The 16896-nt window shown below is 39.7% G+C and overlaps 1 protein-coding gene across 8 annotated transcripts in view; it reads left to right on the forward strand.

Moving 5' to 3' along the window:
- The window catches only part of LOC129744574 (heterogeneous nuclear ribonucleoprotein L), a 528701-nt gene that overhangs the window by 199269 nt on the left and 312536 nt on the right, over positions 1–16896 (forward strand). For all 8 annotated transcript variants that reach the window (XM_055737162.1, XM_055737163.1, XM_055737161.1 and 5 more), the window contains one exon: positions 15160–15276. In XM_055737162.1, the coding sequence (XP_055593137.1) occupies positions 15160–15276 (117 nt within the window). The remainder of the gene's footprint in view (positions 1–15159; positions 15277–16896) is intronic.

Raw genomic sequence — 16896 nt, forward strand, 5'->3', positions numbered from 1 at the left:
AAATATTGTTCATTTATTTTGTAAATAAATTGTCAAGGAAGTGTTGTATTTTTACTTTAATAAATGGGACCAAAATAGGGAGGGGGAGAGTTGGCAACTCTGCTAGTAAGACGTTCTTCGTGATCGGACGTATTCAAAAATCGTATATTTTATCGGATTTGAAAGTTTAGGAAAGATGTTATTGTTTAAATACTGCAGTTAAAGTGGCTTAGAATATATAGTGAATGAAAGTTTTTTTGATAAGTGCAAGTTGAATGAGAAAAATCGATTAAAATGTGACGGTACCGGGGCTTTCGTTGTTTCATTTCCATTCTGTTCCTTGAAGCATGAGAATCGTGTTGCCAAGTTCTACGCGAATTAGATTACACGACGTGTTATGGAAGAGAAAGTTCCGAATACCCCCCAAGAAAGCGTTACGAATGTGTACCGTGGAAAGTGAACCGTAACGCCATCAAAGAAGAAACGTCAACTTCATTGACGGTCGACGGAACAAAAACAATGTCGCGAGAAAATGTTGCTGAATGATTAGAATCATGATTTCACTCGCTGTCTCGAAGACTGATTTCGAGAATATCCGAATTTATTTGCAACAGAATTAAAATAAGTATTGTTGATAAAGCTAAATTTGAGGGACTCTGATAAGGTGAAAGTGAAGAGGTTGTGAAGAAAATGATTGATGGAAATTCATTGGTGTCGTGACTCTTAAAGAATGTATATTTTGAGAGGATTTTTGGTCGCACGAATTTACACATACACATGTAAAAACACCGGCACGCAAGTACACACACTGTAACCAGGAGTGATTAAAGCAATCAACTACCGTATAGTGAGAGCAGCAAACGCTGCACTTTGGTCAAGAGGATTGGACTAATGCTGCTTTTTTCGGATCGGCGGGTCCAGAATTTTCATTAAAATACACAGAATGTGTTCCTAAAGAATGTTCATTTGCCATTGAAAATCGTAATGATTTTGAGTGAGGAAGTGGTTTAGAAGAAGAAAGAAAAATCCACAAAATCAGTGATAAATTTGCTCATGGTGCCAATATTACCAACGAAGAAATTTGTGGCAGAGCAATTCCAGTTGTGCAAGAAAAGGCGTTAAACATGAGCAAATCTACTCATTCATGTTTGTGATGCTTTTAAAATCATTAGATTTTTCTTTAAGACACTTCTAGTTTTATGCGTAATAATTATGTTTATTTTAAAATTCTGCTTGAGCTAAATTGACAAAGATAACGGGAATGTCTCAAAATTTAGTACCAAAATTTAGAAGGGACTTACATAGTCCACCTAAGAAGTGTTATTTTTTTTTAATTGAATGAGGAAATTGAGGTAAGATGCGGTAAGTTTACAGCGGGGTAGCGTTTAGCTGATAATGTAGAATCCGAAGAGTGTTTCCTGGCGAATGAAACTCTCAACGATCGACAATTTTCAGATAAGTATGGAACCAAACAAATGGTAAGGTTATTGTAATATTTTATGGTAATATTTTTTTTTCTCAAATTGATCATCTATTATCTATTAAATACGAGTCAATCTTGTATTGGACGGTTCAAGGTACCGATCTAATATAATCAACGATTATATTAAATTTACATCTGGACTTGTCAGAACATACAACATTGAAAGTCTAATCATAATCCAATGTCCCATTTGGCCATTAGGCTGTGATTGGGCGGGGCTTATTGATGAGGAAGATAACCTCGGAATGTGCAGCTAGGTCTCTGTCATTCTGAAATGGGTTATTGGAATCTCAATAGAGCTAACACCTCCAGCACCCGCAATTGAAAAATGTTAATAAAATGGATTAATATTGATTCTATTGCATAACATACCTGCCAGCTCAGGGGGTCGTTGGATGGAACACACACAACACACACACACACACACAATCAATGGGACCAAAATAGGGGTCATCATCCCAGCCGAGATCTACCTTTAAATGCGCTCCTCCCATTGACGCGGTGCTTCCCTTCTTTCGAGGCTCGGTTCGATCAAAACAAGTTTTATAGTTTGTCGTTTGTCAACTCTGGAAGCACACTACTCTAAGAGGGGACATTTCCGAGGTCGTCGTCGTATGCAACTTTACAAACTAGGTTGGAACACACAAGTGGGTGGCAACTTTGAGAGAAGAAGTAAATAAAAAAAATCAGAAAAATACGAGCGGGTGGGCAGTCCGGGATTAATTGATTTCGAACGGGTTTGTGTGTAGATTAGTTGAGATCATTCACCCGTGTGTTGATTGAAATGTTGATGGATGTGAGTTTAATTGAAGACATTGAAGACACCCACGGATTCCGAGGATTTTTAACAAAAAAACTTGTTCCACAATCTAGAAATTCATTCTGAATTAATTTTATTTTAAATATGTATTTCTAAAAATCCTTTTTTTTTATCTTTTACAGGTAAGCAACGTGGCTTTCTTTGATAATTGTAGGACTCATCTAATTCTGTAAGTAAACCGAAGTCAAACTTCTATTTTCGGTTAATCAAGCATGTTAAAATGCAAATTTCAACGTTTCGATATCGATCAAGGTTATCTTCAAGGGTGTAAATTTTTGTTTGGTTTGGTTTCAAGTAAAATTTAAAAATCAAATTGTCAGAATCCCAGCAACTCTCGAAAAACTCAGTAATTTCTCCTATCCGACCGGTTAAAAAACCCTTCCATCCGCTTTCGAAAAATTCGAGGCACAGCAATCTCCTGCTAACGGTTGATGAAACAATATTTCTCACGGGGATGACCGAAAACAGCATCCGGCCCGGGAGGGAAAAACTTTTTCCGTAAACTTGCGTCCACCCCCATGGCTCCTCCAGTCAAGCTTCTGATTGCCATCCGTTGTCGAGCTGCCGCAAGTGTGCTTCAAGGGTTTTTCGATAGGGCGAAAAAATAAAACAAAAAAAGCAACAGCAGTAAATCGCCGGAACCATCGGTGTCATCCGGAGGGTTTTTCAACTCCCCGGACCGGAAAGAGATGAGCGGAAACATAAGAACAAATTGTGTAAGTCCTCTGGAGGAGCGAGGATTTTTTTTTCTGATTCGCGCATATATCAAATGGGGAAAACCTTGGAGTGATCCAGCTTGTAGTGAGGTTTCAATCAGTTTTGTTGATGATTTTTCAGTAAGAAGCTGTCTTAAGAAATTCACCCCTTCTAAGCCTTCTAGAAGTTTCAAGGTAGTTTTAGCTCCACGAAAAGGAACCAGTGTTCAAAAATCTTCTTCAAAGAAGTTCATTCGATTTTCCTGGAAAGATTGATTCCAGTTCGCAGAAATACCTTCTTAATAAACTTTCCCATTTGATGCTTAAAATAAACTCCGACAACAAAGTTTTCCCTTTCCTTCCACCAAAAATCCAAAAAACAAAAACAAAAAGAGACCTGGTGAAATCGAAACCATATACACCGGGAAGATTATTCCCTGAAAGGTATAGTTGATTTGTATATGGTTGTTTTTTTTTGTTACTTCAATATTTGTTGTTGAAGTGGGAAAAGCAACGAACGGCGAGGACCCTTTCAACATGTGGATTATGGTTGAATCCCATTCGCAGTCCCAGTCATCTGGGAATGTCTATCAAAGATTCATCATCGTTCACCCGGTCGGATGAGTCCTAGCTAATGTTGGAAGGATGATGTTATGTGCTGAACACACTGGAGAATGTCCAATGTGTGATTGAGCATGGGTGTGTGTGATTTCAGATTTCATAGTCCTCCATATTTTTCCTGTTTGATTCGATGGTTTTTGTTTTGAAAAGTTCACATGAATAAAAAGAATATTTAAGTTTGTTCATTTGAAAGATTGTTTCTTGATATTGAACTTTATTTCGAAAAGTTCTCTGTTGTATTCAAAGTGCATTTCTCATACTTACAGTACCGTTCATAATTGTATAGAAATTGGAAGCACGCGCACTGTCACTTCGACTTTGAACTTCCATAACTTTTTACTCTGATGATATTTTTTGATCAAATTTTTTGCGTTAGATAGATCAACTATCACACTATTATATCACAAAATTTGAGCTTTCTGAAGTTTGTGTGGCCTGAGAAACAGCAATTCTACGAAAATCGGACTTTTTGGACTTTTCTCATTCAAACTGCAATATCTCTGAAACTACGCAACATTTTTTATTGAAATTTTGCACAGTGATTGTTGAAATATGAAGCTAGTATGTCTGAAGTTTTCGAAAAGTTCTATCGTTGAGATCAAAAGTTACGCGAGGTGCAATATTTCAGGCATGAACATTGAAATGCGATTTCTATAGAATTTTGGACGATTCATGAGAACAATGTCTTTTCCTCTACCAATCAGACAAAAAATGTCTGGCAAAAGCAATGAAGAAAAGAAAAAATGGAATAAATGATCCATTTGTGTTTTGATATCAGAATCTCGCGATATTGTTGTGTTTTTTCGGTTGAAATAGATTTACTGGTTGTTAAACAGAGAATATGATTTTCCTATGGAAACATTCGTACAAAATTCTATAGAAATCGCATTTCAATGTTCATGCCTGAAATATTGCACCTCGCGTAACTTTTGATCTCACCGATAGAACTTTTCGAAAAATTCAGACATACTAGCTTCATATTTCAATAATCACTGTGCAAAATTTCAATAAAAATGTAGCGTAGTTTCAGAGATATTGCAGTTTGAATGAGAAAAGTCCAAAAAGTCCGATTTTCGTAGAATTGCTGTTTCTCAGGCCACACAAACTTCAGAAAGCTCAAATTTTGTGATATAATAGTGTGATAGTTGATCTATCTAACGCAAAAAATTTGATCAAAATATATCATCAGAGTAAAAAGTTATGGAAGTTCAAAGTCGAAGTGACAGTGCGCGTGCTTCATATTTCTATACAATTATGAACGGTACTGTGTTTTGTTTGATTTAATTAATCCTATTTGATATTCAAACCACAAAGATTCAAGATATGTTGATTGGGTTTCTAAAAATTTAAAGCTATTTTCAAAAAGGACTTTGGACATGCTCCGGATCAAATGCGGACGTAGACGTTTATGACTTTCTGTAATAAAAACTGATGACCTGAAGGTCTAGGCCCAATACTAGGACTGGGGGACTATGCTTAGGACTGAAGAACTAGAATAAGGTCTGAAGGACTAGAATTAAAATTAACGAACTAGGACTGAAGGAATAGAAAAAAGCCTGAAGAACCTAGATGAGTGCTGAAAAACTAGCATCTAGATTTGAGACGAAAGGACTAGAATAAATGTTGAGGCAATAGATTCGAACTGCAGAACTAGAATAGGACCTTAAGAACTTCAATTAGGACTTAAAAACTACGACAAATTCTAGAAATAGGACTTACAGACAGTATTTTAACTTCAGGATAAGAATTATGACTGAAGTACTAGATTCAGACAAAAAACTAGCATTAAGCTTAAAAACAAGGATGAGAACTGAAGAAATAGAATTCGGATACAACCCGGGTTAAGATGGATAGAATAAAATTGACCGAGAATGCATAAAATGAAAACTGAAGGCCTAGAACTTTAGACTAAGAAAAAGACTCACGAACTTAGAACAGGACTGAAGGATAGAGTTTAGGGCAGAAAAACGCCTTTGCCGTTCAACAGAATACTCTTTGGATGCGGAGAAGGTCGATTGTCCTAATCCGTTGGGCAGAAGCGGACTAAGGCGAAAGAAGCCTGAGAGAGGGAAGATCCCTTCGTCGAGGTCCAGCAGGCAGTCGAGGAACTCCTAAGCTCCCTGGAGCTTCGTGACCCTGAGGCCTGATAAACTAGTACTGGCAATGGCAGGCATTCAGGACTTGGTGAAATTTGTTAGGAAGAAGTCTAACATCCAGAAAGAAGTCCGGGAGGAACACGCCAACGTGATTACACTTTCCTTATGGTAAATCGTGCTGTGGTGACCATCCTTACGTTACCGGAGTGCCGGAGGATGGCACATGAAGAGACGTGGTGATCCCTCTGCGGGCAGAAACCATTCAGCCAAAGAAGATGAGCGTTTTCGTTCAGACGGAAACGGCAAGCGGAAAAGAGAGTCTCCAAGGGAGACGAGACCGGAGCCCCGAAGAAAAGAGCCCGGGATCCTAAGGTCGGGTAGAATCCGGGCGAAATAAAGAAGGAGACAAAGTTCCTGAAGCCAAAACTGGGTGGCAGACAGTTGAGTTAAATAGGGAATAGGCCACGAAAGCCAATCTGAAGTCCAAACCCAAACCTAACCGGGTCAGATACAAGGGGGAAGAGCTAGTGGTAAATGCATCAGAAAGAGCCTAAGCCGATGTTGTCCGTCAAAGAACGAGCGTTAGGCTGGTGGGCCAAGGAAAGGACGTGAGGACAATCCGCCAAACATGCTCTGGCGAGATAATCCTTAAAATCAGAGCGCAGAGTATAGCGTGCTCACGCAAGAGGTACTCGAGGTAACCCCTTATACCCCTCCTCTTGTTGATTGAAGACCCGATCTCTCCTTTTGCGACTCGAGACCCGACCTTTTATCGTAAAGACTCGGGGTTGACCACAAAAACCTTTCCTCCTGAAGATTTAAGTCTTGACCTCTCCTCTAACGACTCGAAGCCCGACCTCTTAGCGCCAGGATTCGAGTTTTGTCACCTTTATGCCCGTAGTGTGCTGATCGAGAGCAGCTTATCCTAGATTCGCGCCTGTCACAGCATCCGCGCGGGAATTAACGCAACTTCTTGGATGATTCCCGATGAAGACGTCATCCTACTCCGACTCGAATGGCTCACCCGGCGTCGAGAGCCACTCTACCCGTATTCCGTATTCCCCGTTCGTGGCGTAAGTAGCAGACCCGTATCGTAGGAGCTCTGATGGAAAAATATGGGTAACCGATAAAGCCATACTGGCCGCGATATGGGTTACAGCAAGATACCCCATACAAGAGGTAGTGTCGGCAAGATAAGCAGGCTTCGTGAAAGTTAAAGCTAACGGGATCTTCATCTGTGGCTACTACGCTCTCCCCAGGTGGTCCCTGGAGATGTTCGGCTCTATGATGGATAGAATCGTTGAAGGTCTCACGGGTAGAAGCCCCGTTGTCATCAGCGGGGACTTCAACGCGTGCGCCGTATAATGAGGTAGTCACCATACAAACCCTAGGATTCAACTTCTTCTAGAAGCCCTGGCAAGGCTGAACGTAGAACTGGGGAATGTAACAAGAACCTACCACAGGAATGGGAGCGAATCCATCATAGATATCACTTTCTGCATTCCGGGCTGGATGAGTGACTGAAGTGAGCGAATCTTCCGCTCGCAAGTACGCGCAAGTACGCGTAAGTACGCGGACGGGTAGAAGAGGTACGACATCAGGAGCACGCCTCTGGAAGACAACATAATTCGACCGGAACGTCTTCGTCGAAGCGTTAAGGTGGGAGCGGAACTTGCAAAACCTGTCCGCGGAATACCTGACGACTGCGAAGACAAGGAAGGCCAAATGGAAAGACACTCGACAACCCGTCTACTGGTGGACAACGGCACTAGAACTAGAACTAGGACTAGAACTAGGACTAGAACTAGGACTAGAACTAGGACTAGAACTAGGACTAGAACTAGGACTAGAACTAGGACTAGAACTAGGACTAGAACTAGGACTAAAATTAAGTCTAGAATTAGAACTAGGACTAAAATTAGGAATAGAACTAGGATTTGTACTAGGACTACAACTAGGACTACAACTAGAACTAATATTAGAACTAGAATTAGATCTAGAATTAGATCTAGAATAAGAACTAGGACTAGATCTAGGACTAGAGCTAGGACTAGAACTAAACTAGAACTAGGACTACAAATAGGACTAGAACTAGGACTAGAACTAATACTAGAACTAAAATTAGGACTACAAGTAGGACTAGAAGTAGGACTAGAACTAGGACTAGAGCAAGAACTAGGACTAGGACTCGAACTAAGACTAGAACTAGAATTAGAACTAGGACTAGAACTAGAATTAGAACTAGGACTAGAACTAGAATTAGAACTAGAATTAGAACTAGGACTAGAACTAAGCTAAGAACTAGAACTATAACTAGGACTAGAGCTAGGACTAGAACTAGGACTCGAACTAGGACTAAAATAAGGACTAGAACTAAGAATAGGACTAGTACTAGGACTACAATTAGGACTACATTTAGAACTAGAACTAGAATTAGATCTGGAATTAGAACTAGGACTAGAACTAAGACTAGATCTAGGACTAGAACTAGGACTAGAGGTAGGACTAGAACTAGGACTAGAACTAAAATTAGAACTAGGACTAGAACTAAAATTAGAACTAGGACTAGAACTAGGACTAGAACTAAGACTAGAACTAGAACTAAGACTAGAACTAGAACTACAACTAGGGCTAGAACTAGGACTACAACTAGGACTAGAACTAGGACTAGAACTAGGACTAGAACTAGGACTAGAACAAGGACTAGAACTAGGACTAGAACTAGGACTAGAACTAGGACTAGAACTAGGACTAGAACTAGGACTAGAACTAGGACTAGAACTAGGACTAGAACTAGGACTAGAACTAGGACTAGAACTAGGACTAGAACTAGGACTAGAACTAGGACTAGAACTAGGACTAGAACTAGGACTAGAACTGAGACTAGAACTAGGACTAGAACAAGGACTATAACTAGGACTAGAGCTAGGACTATAACTAGGACTAGAACTAGGACTAGAAGTAGGACTAGAAGTAGGACTAGAACTAGGACCAGAACTAGGACCAGAACTAGGATTGAAACTAGGACTAAAACTAGGGCTTGAACTAGGACTAGAACTAGAATTGGATCTAGAACTAGAACTAGGACTAGAACTAGTACTAGGACGAGACTAGGACTACTATTAAGCCTAGGAATAGACCTAGGACTCGAACTAGACCAGAACTAAAACAAGAACTTGGGCTTACACTAAGACTAGAACTAATACAGGGACTAGAAATAATGCTGGGAGAGAGACTAGAACTATATATATTTTAAATTTTAGTACTCTTAAATGCTTTGAGTTTCAGTAAAAATTTACCCAAAACTCTTTCGGATCAACTGTTGATCCAAGTGTTAACTAAACACTCTGAATATACCACGAAACCACATCTGAAGCCTCCATTTGGTCAGCATCAGTCATGAACGGCCACCAAAATGAACAGCAGCTTCTGAATCGTGCTAGCTGATTTTCGATTAAATTCTTCGCCCCGGTGTGTATGGTGTCAACGATAGGACGTGTATTATCGTGCTCGCATCCTTCATCTGCCAGGCAAATGTTGTCAGCGAAATCCAATTTACCTCTCGCAAAACTCAACGCACAAATGTTACCATCAGTCGCCATCATTTCCATCTGCTCGCCATCTAGCGGGGCCCAGGATGACAGGACAAAGGACCAAAGATGAAGATGGCCGACGTTGGAAGTGACTGGAAAAGAAAGCTGTATCAGCGAAACAAAAACCAAAAAAAAAAAAAAATGGTGAGCCCTAGCTGTCAATTTCCATTGTACTGTGGTCGATTCCCCAAAAGACTGGATACAGCGCGATGAGGTTTCGGGGAATTTATCCTTGCCCCAAGGGTTCCGAAGGAAGAAAACGGTCTTCCCCCGAAAACGAATGTGGAACCAAGAGGGTGTAAGTAATTGATGATTGGATTACGTCTGAGGGGACAACGTCACCGGCCTGCCGGTTTTTAGAGCTCTGTTTTTTCCTACTAAACCGAACAACGGATAGAATTTGTCGTCTGGAGAAACGATTCCCGGAGAAGATTGACCAATGGTGTGAGAATTGTGGTCTGTCAAAGACCCTTATACTATCGGGAACCGAATGGCAGCAATGGCTCATTCTGGGTTCCAGCTTGTGCTGATCAGGCAGAACGACATGGTGGAAGCAATTGACATTTGATAGACACCGAATCGGTTCCCGATAGTTCGGAATTGCTTCTTGGCCTCTAGCCCTGTCACCTTCCATTATTTTGCTGGTCAAAATCCGGGGCATGTTTTGATGACCTACCGAGGCTGTAAAATCATGCTTACGGGTTTTCTCGCCACCATCAGGAGCAAATTTACGATCCCGAGAAGACGTAGGCTATCGGGAAGAGATTAGTCTATATGACTATGTTTATCTGGGGCTCTAAGTCTTTTTGAAGCGGGGGAATGAAACATCACAATCCTAAGCCGCACGTGACGTTTGCGGTTTCCAAATTGCGCATAGCCTCGTTTGTTTTTGGTTGCTATGTCGATCTTTGTTCTGTTTATCCATGGGAAATTCTTTGTGTAAAGCTCAATGATTTTGATATAAAAGAAGGAGTAAATCTAGCCCAAAACTCCAGGAAAGCTGTGTTTTAACGTCAGCTAATTGAACAGCTTAAGTACTTTTTCAAACAACTCATTCCGATTTTTTTTAAAAATCTTTACAACGCAAGATGACGTGTGTGTGTGTGTGTGTTTGCTCTATAATTGTTCCAGAGAGACAAAATGAAATTGTTGTACATTCCGATAACCGAAGACATCTAATATAATGAACCAACATTCCGGTCGTAAAACGTTCACTTTTTCGTCAGCACTCTTTCAATCATAGACCATCATTCCAGTGTATCCCGTCCATCGAGCTGTTGCAGCGATCCGTAAAAAGGTTTAAATTGCGGTTCGCATCATCGACTTCAGAGCAATTTTTGGGGGTGGAAGTCAAAATTTCTCAGAAAACCACCACCCAGTTACTGGTCCTGCTGTTAACCATTTACTTGAAGTAGAGGGATTTTTTTTCATGTTTTTCCAAAAGGCTGCATCAATCCATAAAGGATATAGAAGGATATGGAGATCGGGAATACTCTGCTGTTTCTGTGTCACTAGACAGCAGCTATTTCATTTTCAATCCTCTTTGTTTTTTTCAAATATTGCTTGAATCGTCGGGAAAAATTTATGGATATGCCTTTGAAGGCATGAGTAGTAATCCGACATGTTTTAATATTCTGTTTGGATTGGAGTGTAGGGTAAACCTCTATGAGAATAGGCTTCCAATATGTCTTCTGTTTATGCTTATGTGAGCGAGGCTTTTTTTTAGTAACCTGAAATATTCTTTGATAAGGGAGTTATTGGAAATAATGTAAAGTTATCATGCTACGATGTGAATGTTTTTGCTATTCGAAAATAAAACTAACAAAGAAGGTTTAGAAATAATCTGTTTGCAGCATTTGTTTCATTCCTAATGTTGGGCTTTGGAAATATTTTGAGAAATGAGCATAAAATGTTCTAAAAACTTTAATTTTTTTTTTTTAATTTGCTCTGGTAGTTTCAGGACTGTTTTAATTTCTTCCATTCCCTTTTGCGTGTTTTAAATGATCAGATTCCACCATGTTGGCTTAACTTTTGCTGCAATTGATTTTAATGATTATTTATTGGAGAGTGTCTTTCACTCTGGTTCACTGAGGTGGATAAGCAATACAATGATAAGATGTTGAAAAACATTTCCGAGTTTTTGTTTCGGAGTATAGCAAAATTCGTAATTTAAACAGATCAGAAATAAGGGATCTCAGAAAAATAACATCGTTACACTCAAATATAAAACGGCAGATTTCTATGCCAAATAGAGCCCTACTGCCAACACGTGAACTTCTCCAAAAATGTGCTTTTGTAGAACCTTGCTTGACGGGGGCCGGACATTCGGCCGAAAGATGTTAGGCCGAAGATCGCTATTCCGAATGGGTTAAAAGACCGACGGATGTTCGGCCGAATAGGACAATAGGCCGAATAGGACATTAGGCCGAAGGTTATTTGGCCGAATGGTCATTAGGCCAAATGGTCATCAGGCCAAATGGACGATAGGCCGAATGCTCACTAGGCCGAATTGTCATTAGGCCGAATGGTGGTTAGGCCGAAAGGTCGTAAGGCCGAATATTGGTTAGGCCGAATGGATGCTAGGCCGAATCGTCGTTAGGCCGAATGGTCACTAGGCCGAATAGTCACTAGGCCGAATGGTCATAATGCTGAATGGTCGTAAGGCCGAACGGATGCTAGAAGGTCGTTAGGCCGAATGGTTGTTCGGCTGTTTGGTCGTTGGACCGAATTTATGTTAGGCCTATAAGATATTTTATCGCTTTTCTGCGTGTTAGGCCGAATGGTCCTTAGGCCGAAAAGTCATTAGGCCGAATGGATGTACGGCTGGATTCGACCATTCGGATTTGCGATCATTTGGCATAGTGGTCATTCGGCCTTATGAACATTCGGCCTATCGTCCATTCGGCCTAACAGCCGTTCGGCCTATCAACCATTCGTCCTAACAGCCATTCGGCCCAACAACCATTCGGCCTAACGACCATTCGGCCTCATGACCATTCGGCCTAGCATGCAGCCAAGTGTGAAAGGTTACTTATTGACCTAGCAACCATTCATGAAGATCATTCAGCCTTATGATCATTCGGCCTAACGACCTTTCGGCCTAGCATCCATTAACCCTTACGACCATTCGGCCTAATGACCTTTCGACCTCACCATTTCGGCCTAACGTCCATTGGGTCTTACGAACATTCGGCCTTGCGACCATTCGGCCTAACGACCTTCTAGCATCCATTAGGCCTTAAAACCATTCAGCATTATAACCATTCGGCCTTACAACGATTCGGCCTTACGACCATTCGGCCTTACCAACATTCAGCCTAATGACCATTCGGCCAAATGACCATTCGGCCTAGTAACCATTCGGCCTTATGACCGTTCGGCCTCATGACAGTTCGGCCTTATGACCATTCGGCCTAGTGACCATTCGGATTAGTGACCATTCGGCCGAACATCCTTTCGGCCTTGCGTCTTTTCGGCCTAACAGCCTTCGGCTGGATAACCGTCGGCTGAATAACCGTTCGGCCTAGTGGCCTATTCGGCCAGATAGCCCATTCGGCCTACTGTCCATCGGCTGAATGACCTTCGGCCGAATGGCTTTCGGCCTCATGACTTTCGGCCGAATGACCCAGCCTCTTGCTTGACGTAGGGGTTTTTATCAAGCTTAAATTATTTGTCGACCACTACATACAAGCTTACTGCAAAAGCATTAAAAATTATCCATTGGAGATTGAGAATTGAGTTCATCTCTCAGCAACCACACCTCACCTTATTATCTGGGTGTTTTGCCGACTGCTCTATATTTGAGGGATGAATGACATTCAGATGTTAAAATCCTAAGGAGCAAATAAATTTAAATTAAGACTGCTCTATATAAGTCAGTCGGATAAAATGTTTCAAATTCTTTAAATAAATAAACCTACGAAACCATTCCATCGAAGAACATTTGAGAGCAAAAATTTGCTTGTGATTTTCACATTTATTTCTACAAATAATGGAGATCTTTCCGGCAACTTTTTGTGTCTATATAAAATCATTTGAATTTTGGTTTCGCCCAACTCTTAGGTGGATGTGAGTAGTCAAACAAGCTAAGCACAGAAGGCAAACGAATCACGATTCTCGAAAGTACCAAAACTTTGAAACCTTCTTCTGCTAGTGTCGAACTCCCAAATTTATGACTTTTCGTCCGAAAAGTAAAGATTCCTGACTTTCCTTCCGTTTTCTTAAAATCTTTTTTCTCTCTATTTCACAGTTTTCTCTCTCCCTTGGGGGCAACTAAGAGAGTGTGGTGATTGTCGCCTTTTCTTACTTCTTTGAGTGCCTTTTCACGGTACAAAGAAAAACCATAAACGACCTGACTCTTCTCGTTCGGCATTCGTCATCATCATAGTCGTTTTGGGCATACGTGTTTTTACTACTTTTCTTTAAAATGGTAAATTATTGATATCATCAGGGGATTCATTCCAAAGTTTGGCTTTGAATAAAAGAAAACTGATCTTAGAGTTTCGGTTGAAGTTTTATGAGATTTTTTACAATTCTTGGATTAGGTGACTGTGTGTCAAAATGTTCGTAAATTAAACTTTATGGAGAAGGGTTTTCAAGTTTGAGTCTTAGATAATTCTTCTGATTTTATTCAAAGAACCCTTTAGTTCAGTTTAGTTGTTTTCAACCTGTTGTATCCATTTGAGCATATTAACTTCAAGCTGCCTATAAACTAGTAAATAAACCAACAATCAATTCAACCTTCAATACCCAAACTGACAAGTTCCGTCGTTCTTCATTTCCGATAACGAAAAAAAAACTCCAACAACCCCAAGTCAGCGCGGCGGTACCAGTCGAATTTAACTCGAAAATCGTACGAATTTGTCATTCCTGTTCATAAATAAAACCACACTTCAGCAGCCTGTTTACTACACCTAGTAAGCAAAAGGCACGGTCTACCATTCATCGACGAGCATATTTACCTTCATTGGATTTTGACTGGCGCACGAAAGGCATTTTTCAAATTTTCGAAAAATCTTAGCACGCGAGAAAATTGAGACACGCGGTAAACGCCGAAAAACATGCTGTTTATAAATAAAGCAAAAGAAGTAAGGCAACAAATACATTCACAGCAAACCTACTCTTTCTGTTAGAGGTAAATGCTCAGAAAAGTAAAACACACCAAAGCTATGCATAAATAAACGGACCAAAATGTTCCTTTCCCCTTGTTTTTCCGTCTGGGTCTGTCTGTTTCCTCGACTCCCGGAACGAACGGCTTTCGATTGGGTCTTGTTAAGCAATCTTGGCACCCGACTTCGTCGCCTTTTGCCATCGCTGCCATCATCATCATCATCGGTCGTTTTCGGCTGTTTAGATTGCTTCAATGGATCAAACTGGAAAAATTTCCTTGTGCCTTCATTTCCGGAAAAGGTATTACTGAGAATCACAAGCAAATCAATACTGATGTTATGAAATCGCTTGGTACATCTTAGTACCTGAAAATGATCACATTTTCATATGTGATGAAAGAAATTAGAGAAACATGAACTATCAAAGAACGACATAACATAAGCCGTAAATATCATGAAAATTTCGAAAAAGATACAACGGTTCACCGACAGGACTTGAACCTGCGGAGATTGCAGGTTCAAGTCCTGTCGGTGAGCCGTTGTATCTTTTTCGAAATTTTCATGATATTTACGGCTTATGTTATTTCGTTCTTTGATAGTTCATGTTTCTCTAATTTCTTTCATCACATATGAAAATGTAATCACAAGCAAAAAGACTGAATGAAAAGATGGATGAGCGAAGAATAACAAGGTGCACCGAGGGGGAGATGACAGTGCGAAAAGTGCTAATTTTCCTTTTTCTTTCTTCTTCCTTCTTTTTGTAGAACAACAACAACAACATCAGCGGAACAGACGAGCCTCGGCGGAAGCGCGAAGTTGCAACCCGACCGAACCATATTCTCCTGTTCACAATCATCAATCCAGTCTATCCGATTACAGTGGTAAGTCGAGGTTCTTTTTATTCTTATCTTTTCGCTTCTTTCCGGTGGGATGCGACTATGCTTGAATGATTAAACAAATATTCAAATACCGCCTATCGACTTCTTTTAACACGATTAAAAAAACAGACGAATAAGCATTCTAAAAAAACGAGTTCTGCCACAAAAATAATAGAGATTGTTAGTAGAATTTAAGAAAAAAAATCTTCCCTAAGAATTTACAAAGTGACAAGGACAGTTATAATCTTAATTGAAATGAAGGAATTTTTTTTCGAATCCGGTACATTCTAAGCACAGAAGGTAGTAAATACAATGAAATTCAGATAGCAACTTTTACTCATCTCTATTATTCAATCAAAGGGTGGCTCCAGAGAGTATATGTTTCAAACCACTCTCTGGAGCCAAGTAGAGAAGCCTGGATATATAATACAAAACACACATTTATCACTCTTATCACGGCTTTATCGCATTTACATATACTTAACGTAAGTAGAGATGTTAATAAGTAATGTTTCTAGACATTTTTCAAATTCTTCGATTTATTTTCCTGGTAAACATTTTGAATTTTGTTTCATCAGAGAAAGAATAACCATGTTGGTAAAATCCTCTTAAAATAAATAGAAAAGAAATTGAAATAGTGGACGAATGACCAAGTTGGTTTAAGTCTTCTAAAAGTATACCAAAAAGAATAGAACAGAACAGTATAGAACAAGTAATCGAACCAGTGGCATTATAACTGTTTTTGGGGTTATCGTAATTAAAAATGGATTACACTAACGAAGTTCAAGTTTCAAGTGTTTTATAACACTTCATTCTTGATGTTTCTTTTTATCATACTTCAAAGTTGAAAATGATGTGAACATCAAGGAAAAAAAGAGAAATAAATCCTGTTTCTACATTGTCCATTCGAAAGCCAGATGGGTCACGTCGAATTTCTCAATCCGACCATATATATTTTGTAGATAGCTCAAATAACTGACCTGTGAGTATCTGATGGTATCTCGGGGTTTTTTTTTTCGTGCCAAATATCAAATTTTTGGGTTCGGAAAACCCATAAAGTTGATTTTTGACAATTTTATTTTTTAGATAACACCAGACCTCGACGTTTCATGCATTTTAAAGTCATTTGGCATCAAATTTAAAATTCAAATTTTCCCAATTTCTTTTGGTCGGATTTTTGAAATTTTGAAGTCAATTTTTACAAAACAATTTTTTTTTCGAGATATCACCAGATTTCGACGTTTTATGCATTTTATGTCATTTGGCAACAAAATTCAAATTACAATTTTCGATATCCTTTGTGGCCCGTCTCCACCTATGTGATTTTTGAAAATAAATTGACATCAACTTCTAACAATTTTTCTTTTCGAGATAAAATCAAATTTCAACGTTTTATGCATTTTTAGGTCATTTGGCATGCTTTGGTGATTTTTGAGGGTAAAACACTGAAATTTTGAGCGCTTTGAGGCACCTTTTAATCAAGTTCGATTGAGCTGAATTTTCTCATAGATCAGTTTTTTGAGCCAATCTACAGGTCTCGGTTTTTGAAATTCGACTATGAAATTGCTCGAGGGCTCTACAGGGTTGCTAGCGAACCGGGAAAACCGGGAAAACCGGGAAAAA

The sequence above is a fragment of the Uranotaenia lowii genome, chromosome 2 (assembly GCF_029784155.1).
Source record: "Uranotaenia lowii strain MFRU-FL chromosome 2, ASM2978415v1, whole genome shotgun sequence".
NCBI classification, from domain to species: domain Eukaryota; kingdom Metazoa; phylum Arthropoda; class Insecta; order Diptera; family Culicidae; genus Uranotaenia; species Uranotaenia lowii.